Consider the following 10676-nt stretch of genomic DNA (forward strand, 5'->3'; position numbering starts at 1 on the left):
CCCCTCCCTCTCTCTTTCTGTGAAATTAAATTTAGAAACATCATTTTTTAGTAAATATAGTCAGTTTGTCTACAGAGAAATAATATATTTAAAATTGCCTAGTTTCAATGCATAAAAGGCAGATTGAATCACAGCATTATAATCACTAGTCAAAAACCATAAAATCCCAACATGTTTTAATGAGATGTGCTAGAATATTTTATTACAAAGGTAATATGTGACTCCTTACACATCCTGTCCTATGTTATAAAAAACTCGCTCTACAATTTATCACAATCAATGTAGCAATAAAACTGGCAATAAAACAATATAAAAATGGTCAGAAAGTGGCAGTACAGCAAGTATTCATAAAGGTTCTTTGGAGTCAAAGAACATCAAATACATAGATACATGACTATGCTCAATTTTGAAAATAATTTTCTAAATTTTACTGATAGTAAGATGAAATTTAATAAATCATCCACTAAAATTACGTACATATTATTTACAGGAGCATTGTCAAGAACACATAATGAACAAATCTCAGAGCTATGATCCTAATACAGTTTTTTTTCTATACAGTAAATTTACAGAAATATGAGAATCCATGCTGGAGTTTAGTTGCATGTGGAGAATTATCCTTCATCCTACAACATTTAAAGCAAAACACTACAGACTATTTTGCCACTTGAAAAGTTTTTGTGAATGCACTCTTAACTTCCTTGTTCCTCAGGCCATAGACCAGAGGGTTCAGCATAGGGATGACCATGGTGTAGAACACAGATGCGATTTTGTCAGTGTCCATAGAGTGACTGGAGCTGGGCTGCAAATACATGAATATGATCGTCCCGTAGAAAATGGACACTGCAGTGAAGTGAGAGGCACAAGTAGATATAGCCTTTCGATATCCAGCACTTGATTTCATTTTAAAGATTGTGATAAAAATGAATATGTAGGATATCCAAATAACTGAGAGAGCAACAAAGATATTGAAGCTCACTATATAAACAAGAACCAGCTCACTAACATGTCTATCAGAGCAAGAGAGAACCATGACTGCTGGAACATCACAGAAAAAGTGATGCACTACATTAGACCTACAGAAGGAAAGAATGAAAGTATCCCCAATGTGGATAGAGGCATTAAGAAAACCACAAGCATAGGAAACTATAGAAAGACTTATACATACACTGGTAGTCATGGTAGAGGAATAATGTAGTGGCTTACACACTGCTGCATAGCGATCATAGGCCATTGAGGCAAGCAGATAATTTTCCACAGTAGCAAAGCCAGCAAAAAAGAACATCTGAGCTGCACACCCATTATAGGAAATGATCTTGTTTCCTATTAGGAGCCCAGTCATTACTGTGGGTGTGACTGCTGAAGAGTAACAAAAATCCACCAAGGACAGATTACACAGAAAAAAGTACATGGGTGTGTGGAGACGAGAGTCCAGGACAATCAGTAGGATCATACCCAGATTTCCCACAAGGGTGATGGTGTAGATGAAGAGAAATATCAAGAAGAGGGGAAGCTGTAGTCCTGGGTCATCGGTGAGTCCCAACAGGAGAAAGTGTGTCACTTCTGTGCTGTTCTTCATCAGTGTCACCTTTAAATCATTAGATTGTTCATAAACATTGGAAAAGAGAAACATGATGATAAAGAAGTTGAATCAAAATAGAAAAGCATAAGTTGTGGACATATGATTAGGTTGCGCTAAAGTCTATACATTGCAATTGTCAAGAATAGTTCTTTCCCTAAACCAAATTTTATATAGTAATTTTACAGATGGTTACAGGTGCTAGAATTGAAAGATTATTAATAGATGATTTTAACATTTCTAGTCTACATGTAGTATTGAGATTATTTAAAAATTTGATAAAAGTGATGTATGGATGATTTCTCAATTCCCTCCTGAGCTCAGCAAAAGCTCACATTCTCTGTTGTTACTTCCCAAAGACTTTTCTAGACAGCAACTTTATATGTCCATTCTAAGTATTCTCCCAATGATATTAGAATTTGGTGATGATTACTTTTAAGAAAATTATGAAGTACAAAATTGAATCATTTATTCATATAACTCAAGTACAAAATATCACAGTTTGCTTTAGGCACATGACAATATGTACCATGTACTGATTCCCAAGTCTCACAATCCAAACTGAATTTTAATTAAATTTAAAATACCGTAAGGTACAAGTACATGTCCTCCCTGGTAAAAACTCAACATTATTTGAGTTATAATAATTTTCTTTTTATTTCTGTTTGTGTTCTTGATACAATATTTTGTCCTGGGACATAATTCCATGGGTTTCAGTGATGCCTGAATTTGATTTTGTGGCTTGGCATTAAGCATATTTTCCTCTTTTCTAGACCTATATTTTATTACATGCCAAAATTTCAGCATATGTTACAAAAACTCTGGACTTTTTCACTCTTTCTCTGAATGCCTCCTCCTACTCTTCCTACATGCAACTATCTGTGGATTTCCTTTTTGAATATGTTAACTTTCTTGGACCTAACTAAAATGAACAAGGTGTTCTCAATCTCTGCTCTTTATCCCCCTGCTACCAGCAACTACTAGATTTGCTGCTTGCTGTATTTGTATTTCAAATAACAATAAAACTTGTTTCCTTCTGAGGTTAGTTTTAAGTGTTTTATTAATGAGAAAGAAAGCTGAAGAGAAAATACTTTGTTTCTAGATGAGGTATATAACATATCTCTAAGATCAGCAGATGTGCTAGGATAACTCGTGTGATAGCAAAATTTATAGCTTGTAGACACAGTTCTGAGATATAGGCATATACATTATCAACTATTGCAGATGCAGACCTTTGGTCCATTCACTACTTAGGATTCATTGGTCCTTATCTACCTTCCCTGACCAAAGAAAAATAGACAATCAATATAATCAGGTCAGCATAATTGATTACTGCAAGAAGCCAAGAAGACAATATAAAATAAAGTAAAATGTTAGAGTTCAGGTCCTCTGTGAATGGCATGTTAGGTGAGGATAGGAGAGTGGTCATGTTTTTGTACTGATTTGAGTTACATGGAGGCTAAGCAGGAAGGGCTTCAGCTGTAGGTGACACTGACCCTATCCTTCCCATGTTGCCTTTTCTTCTATAATAGCAGCATTGAGTGTCTATACCCTCCAAAATGTTCCTGCTTCCTCTGAATACACTGATTGCTGTCGCTGCTACATTTTCTTTCTTGTGACTAAGTCTTCTTAAAATTCTTACTTTAAAGGAATTTTTCATTTGGACATATAGTATTCCCTCTGTTGATTTATGTTCTCTTTCATCCTGTCACACCATAGCAAAATCACTAAGACCAGTATAAAATTGACCATTTATAGGGATGTATTTCTCTTACAAATTTCTTACAAGAATGTTCTGTTTAGCAAAAACATTTGATATGACACAATTTTCATATATTAACAACATTTTAACATTTACACATTTTTATTTGCTTAGATATTGAAACTTGCAATTTACTTAGGCTGATCCTCAAATCCAAGGATGAATTTATCTTCTTGCCTCCGTTTTGAGAATAGCTGCAACGAAAGATATTTTTAACTGATGGCTTTGAAAATATATCCACCCGAAGCAACCTCTTATTCCCTACCACAATTTGTTTAAAATTCTTGAAAATTTAGGTAATGAACTATTATTAGGACTATTTTCAGGAAATACTATAATCCACAATTGACAAATGATTAATACATCAATGTGTAAATAGGGCATTATGAGTATTTTCTTTGTTATGTAACCACTGAAGAAACTGAGTGTTTAAAAATTTACCAGATCTTCTAAATTTTGTATTTATTCTGAAATAAAATTCAAGGTATTTTAACTCTAGTATCTTCATAAAATTTTATCATTTCTAAGATAAATAAATGTAATGATCATCTCTATGATTGTAGGGAAACTATTAAAATATACACATAAGATCATCATGAAACTTACAGAATTCTTTTTGAAATTTAAAAAGAATCAGCTTACTCTCTTACTTGTATGTATGTTTCTTTATTATCAATAATAGGTATATAAATAGAAAATGGACAAAAAACACAGGGACTCAGAATGTTGTGTCCTTTGGTCAATGCATATGATGTGTTATGAAAATGTGTAAACTCTCTAAAATGGAACTTTTTGCATTCATAACATAAAATTCTTCCAGGTTTTCTTTTAAGAAACTCTTTCCATGATCCTTTCCACATTTTATGTAACTTACCATGGATGTTATTGCTCTCCTCCTTTCTCATGATGTATAAGTCTCAATGTCAATGATTGTGTAATATGTATAATACCAGCAGTTCTTTGAAATAAAGGATAATATATCCAAAAGTGTGAATATGACATGATATGGTCACCCAAAGAATGCTGGCTATGCAGTTCTTTCTCAGGTAGTGAACTATCACTTTCATCTGAGACATAGAAAAACAATGGAAAGGGCAGAAATATTCATTGACTTTTGAACTTCTACTAATTCTTCCTCCTTCAAGAGAGGGCCATGTACTGACCTTAATTATGAAACAAAAATGATAAGATTGCATATCTCATATAATTTATAAATTATGACTTAAGAAAAAGAAGACAGATCAACATGACATGATACCAATTAAAAGTCTCTCAATATAGACTTTACCTTTGAGTATTTTTCCTTAACCATGCAGGAAATCTGACAGAAAATCTTCTGTCAAGAGGTGGCTATGAAAGTGATAACAGTGAATATCATTCAAATGTGTAGATGAGCTTTTCTGAGAAAAGACATCATGTACATTGTTATTTAAGATGATGATGCATGAAGAATTAGAAAAGCAATAGACTTGGACTCCTCTAGAGATTTTCTTTATGGGAATACCTGGTACTCCTGTTTTCTATTTTAGCAAAAAAAGCTATTAAAACTGTAAGCACCCATGTGCCCATTGGAGGCTCTAATTGAACTCGTGAGGTTATTAATGACAGTGGAATAAAGAGGTCCTAAAGGTTGGCAGACAAAGAGAGAAGCCCTGGGAGGGGTTAGATGGAGGTAGTGGGTAGTGATAGATGGATATGTTCAACATACATTATAACAGTATATGAAATTATCAAATAAAAGACTTGGGAATGGCTGGATAGTCTCATATTAATTGTTATGTGTCTTTTATGGTGTTTTAGCTGAATATATATATATATATATGTAAGTGTATATATGTGTGTGTGTGTGTGTGTGTGTGTATAGCCACATACTATGGTATAGATCTCTACATAAAGCCTTTTGCATATATTCTACACAATACCTATACTGATACATAATTGAGATTCTCTTGTATAAGTTGTAAAAAATATATGTTCAAGGTCCCAGACGAGGGTCCTTCAAATGCATTGGACAAATGAAGATGTTTGAAGTGGAGATTTAATTTAACTTCACAGTTGGTCCTTGGTTCCACAAGAAATGTGCTAATGTTCAATTAGATTGAATAAAAGAAGTCTAAAAATCAACTCAAATACACATATCATGCATTGAAAATTTACTTGAGTATTATGTATCAGTTAATGATCAAAATTTAGGTGGCTAGAGATATTGTACAGGTGTTAAACCCACTTATTATTTTGGCAGAGGATCAGATTTGGTACCAAGCAACACATCAGGGAGATGACAATTGTCCGTAATTCCAATTCTACGGAATGTGATGCCATTGGTCTCTACTGTCATGTGCACAAACATATATATATTTGCACACCCACATATACACACATGCACAACTACACATACACACACATACACAAATGTGCACACACTCGCTTAGAATAATAAATTATTGAAAAATAAAATAGTTTTAAAATAAAAAGCCTGCAATGAATTAAGAATACAGTAACAGTGAAAAGTAACAGTGAAGACCAACTTAAAACTAGGTAATGTCATAGTAGTTTTAGATTGAAAACTTTTCTATAAAGTTTAAGTAGTATATAAGATATTATTATTAAACTTTTACTGAAAATAAAATACATAAATATGTTGTTCATGAGTAAAGACCATGAAGAAAGAAAATGTAGTTGTGTAGGACGAATTTTCAGCAGCATTTGCTTTATTCTGGCATGCTTGCACATGTGACTTTTTCATACTGCATAACCAGAAAAGCTGATTCTTTATAACAAATAAATGAAAATTCGAGGGGTGTTTATATCACTACCTAACCAGAATTTGATTGTAAGATTGGGACTTGAAGGCCATACTTTTAGAGATGAACTCATATTAAATTGTTTCTGGTGTTTAAGGGCTTAGCATTTAAAAGTGTATCAAGCACCAATGAATCTATATTCAGTGGGAAAGAGAACATGACAAACCATAATGTTACTTAACAATATTAAAGCATGAAACACAATAATTGGGAGCTAACAATGCATTATTTAAGTAACCTACAGATATCAGGAATGTATGCTATGCTTTGAAATCATGAATTTTATAAAAATTCGTATGTTGGAATCTAAGTCTCAAACTTACTTCATTAATAAATGAGGCTCTCAGAATAGCTTCTCAGTAGGTGAAATTGTCTTCAGTGTGCCTTTCATTCTCAAAGGAGTCAATGATACCCTTCCCACATTATCATGGAAAAATGCACATGTAGATGGCCTCTTAGAGAACTAGCTAAGCTCTTTTTGTCCTTGCTTCTTCTACTTTATAAGAACACAGAATTCTCTGCTGTGAATTCTTCACACCTTCTATATATTTGCTTTCCATTATGAGAAATTAGAACAAAAGTTTACCAATAAGGAAAGTGTCATCACCTAACCCATTGAAAACTTGATTTAGGACCTGTAAACCTCTAAACCAAAGAAATAAATGTATGATGTCTACATGTGATATTCTCAAAATGCCCTTTCATTAGAAATATCAACCATTACACTATAAATTATACTTAAGAAAAATTTTCTCAAATTAGACAGCATAACATCCCTGCCTATTTCTGATCTTCTCTGTGCAAGTGAAAATGAAATAAGACATTTGATTGACATTTTAACAACTGGATAAATGACATGAATATTTTGAAATTAGTCTGGAAGAAATATTTAACACTTCTGGCAATGCTGGTGAGGCTGCAGAATCCTGTCCAATTCTACAAGTGGCTGATGTGAAAACCAAAGTGATCTCGTGAGTTAACACAGGATGTTTTTAGGTTAAACTTCCATTTGAGCATTCTGGGTTACTTAGAAAACTTGGGGTACATAATGGAGTGCCTGTCATCTAGTCACTCAGAACCCAGACTAAAACATTATGCATGTCTATCTAAACAAAAGAGACTTTTGTAACAGTTCATCTTATCATTATTGTACTAAAAAGCTCCCTTTGAACTCTGCCTGTGAATTTTAGACTATACTGAACAGTCAGTTTTCATGTGTAATTACTGAGGTCCAATCCCTCAAATTAGGACTTGCCAATCTCTAAAACTTAATAGCATATATTATTTAAATAAAATATTTAAAATGTTGTAATTTTGTTTCATTGAAGTTCAAATGTTTTCTAAATGTTTATATTCTATATTGAAATTCATTTTTAGATGTTGAAACTTCCATACATTTATCCAGTGAAATTTAATCATAACCACTTCCACACCCCCTTCAACATCTCCAAGCTTTACCCAATGTGTTTTCTACCATAATTCATATCCTTTTCTAATAAATATTGTAATTAACAATTCTTTACTTTCACCCTTTAATTGCTTGCGTAGCATCACTCACCTTTTTGATGGTGTTTTTATAATCACCACCACCATCATCATCATTGTCATCATCATCATTGCCATCATTGTTGCTGTCATTGCTACTTATTTTACATATATATGTGTGTGTGTGTGTATTCATAAAAAACACTCTGTGTTTATTTAATGTGACTTATGCTTAAGCAACTTTAGGTGGGATCACATTATATTGAATAATCAACTCATGCCTCATCCTCCAAATAAATTATTTCTCCCTCTCTCAGCCCTAGATTCCTATAGTTCTTGGTCTGGAGATAAGATTTTTTTGCCTTCTGCTCATCTGTGTATGGTTGTGAGATTATCTAATAGGATAACAACCTACCACTACACATCATCTAAAGAAATGAGGACTTGCTAAAGATTTCCCATTTAGGGAGAGCACTCTATAATCACTTCTCAGCACTTTGTCCAGTTGGTGTTTGCTCTCTGTTCTAGAAAAGAACCATCTTTGATACATAAGTAGAGTCATATAAATCTATGTGTGTAAGGGTAAGTATTTAGATCATGCTTATATCATTTTACATACTTTTTGAAAATACACACATACACACACATAATTTGCATAATTTATTTAGTTGATTAATAAATTTTAATAATATACTTATGCGATATGATACTCATCACTTAATTAGACAACAATTCTTAGTAAAACTTACATGAGGTTTGCTGTTTTTGTGGGTAAATGGGAATCCAGGAATTAACTGGGCATAACATGAGGAACAGAAACTAGTGAGAATGTAGAAAATAGTATTTCAGAAGAGCAGAAACTTGCCAGTGTTTTTTGAGGTAAACTGAATGTGATTCCATATGGTTATTATATGTGATTCACTGTCATGATGGATGATATAACAGTTCAAAATATTTGTTAAACTAAAATCGGAAGAAATTTTATTCATTCATCAAATATTTACTAAAAAGCTACTACAACACAGACATTGATACAATTTAACCATCAATTTAATTAGCATATGTTAGTTATACATAATAAGTTTCCATATATCACTGTAATGCAAACTAAAATGTATTTTAAGTTTATGCTTAATTTGCTCCTATCATCCTCTGACATATGTGTAGGTGTACATCTGTGTGTAAAAATATATTGAACAATATATTTGAACAAAATATTTTCTACTTTCATGAAATTTATATTCCACATGTGAAAGATGGATAGTATCGAAAATGTGAATACATAGTTAGACAAAACTACCTAAATTGCCGGGCGTGGTGATTCATGCTTTAATTCCAGTGCTTGGGAGACAGAGGCAGGCAGATTCCTGAGTTCGAGACCAGCCTGGTTTGCAAAGTGAGTTCCAGGACAGCCAGGGATATACAGAAAAACCCCATCTCGAAAAACCAGAAAAAAAAAGAAAAGGAAAAAAGAAAAATAAACTACCTAAATGAAGTCAGAAGATAGTTTATGCAGTCAGTTGCACATAATTCTTTCATGAAGATGATAGAAGGGACATTTGACCAAAGGCCTTAAAGTAATAAGAGCCTTTCTCAAAGGGAAATGCAATGGTGCTGAAGCAAGATTATAATTGTAATCATAAGAACAAGCAATGATATGACTGGTAACATGGTAAAAGAGAATGCAAACTTATCTAATGCAGGAAAGAAATGGCTCTTTCAGGAATGAAAGTACATTACCATTTTATTTGATATAAATAGTCTAGAAATTTTAGTAACAGATGAAGACCTTAGCTTTTAAAACTATTACATTTCTGGCTACTCTGACAAATTATCCTTCTGAAAGTAAAATAAAAAGACATGGTCATAGAGAAATACTAATCAAAGAGAGGTGTCAGTATAGTACATATTTCAGTAAAATGTGCAAAGAAGAAGTCACTGTCATTTAATAATTGATATTCTAAAACTGAATTCCTGGAATGACAGTGAAGTAAATAAGTAATACGTATAAGTTACATCATTATATCCAAATTAGAAGTTAAATTATTAGCAATAAACACTACTGGATATTTTCTGTGCTCTCCAGTGAAACAGATATATTTATGAAGCATAAATATATTATCGGTATGGTTTTAGGGTGGTTGTGTATATAAAACCCTTAATATATTGACCCAAGTCTAAGGAATAAAGAAGGCAAGCAGTTAATTCAATCTGAATTTAGTATCCTAAGAAGGTGGGAATGAACTGGCTAATGACAATCGTGAAGCTCATACAGAAGTTCCCATGTCAAAGAGTGAGAGAAAATACATGCCATAGTCAAAAGACAAGGGGGTCGTGGGGGGAAAGAAAACAGAGAGTGGGAAGAATTGAAAGATAAAAGGAAAAAGAAAGCAGAGAGAGCATGTGAGACTTGAGGGGAAAAGAGAGATTCAGTCACAGAGACATTGTGAGGAAAAACTAGCCCTTTCACTGATTTTTGTTCTATTCACTAAATCCAAAATGGACAAGACACTAGCCACAAACACTGAGGGCAAGTTGTTATAAATCTTCTGTGGCAAGTACAAGGTATTTTTGAGAACCTATTTTTAACATAAATAAGCAAATGTCTCATGAATTACATGGAATAATCTGATTTCAGTCAAATTAGTAGATAATAATAACTTCCAGAGAAGCCATATTCCATTTAACTCTGAAAATTTTCTAATATCCAGAGTGTCTTTCACTAAAGTATACCCACATGCATATCTTTTGCCTAAAAGCTTCTTTATATACTTATATGCTTTTGAATTAACGTCTCAGTGCAAAGTGCCAGAAAAAAATAAGTGAATTCAACATCCTGATTGAAATTCTATATAAGCAACTCCTATTTTAGAAATTCAGATATGTATTTCTGAACAAAACTTTTTTGTTTGTTACTGTAAAACAGTGTTTCCTAGAACTTGTACAAAAGGTATATTTAAACATAACTGAATAACTAGATACTATCAGGAAAGAATGAATCCAAGTTATCATGAGTCTCTGAAGTGAGAAGTCATAGTCATAAATA

The 10676-nt window shown here is 32.8% G+C and overlaps 1 protein-coding gene across 1 annotated transcript; it reads right to left on the bottom strand.

The window, feature by feature from the left end:
• Positions 1-655: 655 nt before the first annotated feature.
• On the bottom strand, positions 656-1597 carry LOC110285621 (olfactory receptor 5B3-like). Its single transcript, XM_021151909.2, has one exon. The coding sequence runs from the start codon at positions 1577-1579 to the stop codon at positions 656-658; it is 924 nt and encodes a 307-aa protein (XP_021007568.2). The 5' UTR covers positions 1580-1597.
• Between the last annotated feature and the right edge of the window lie 9079 nt (positions 1598-10676).

The sequence above is a fragment of the Mus caroli genome, unplaced genomic scaffold (assembly GCF_978045245.1).
Source record: "Mus caroli unplaced genomic scaffold, Mus_caroli_1 scaffold_20, whole genome shotgun sequence".
In the NCBI taxonomy this organism is placed as follows: domain Eukaryota; kingdom Metazoa; phylum Chordata; class Mammalia; order Rodentia; family Muridae; genus Mus; species Mus caroli.

What these genes read in the sequence shown, in the direction of transcription:
- LOC110285621 (XM_021151909.2), bottom strand. Translation starts at nt 1,579, where the DNA reads ATGAAGAACAGCACAGAAGTGACACACTTTCTCCTGTTGGGACTCACC.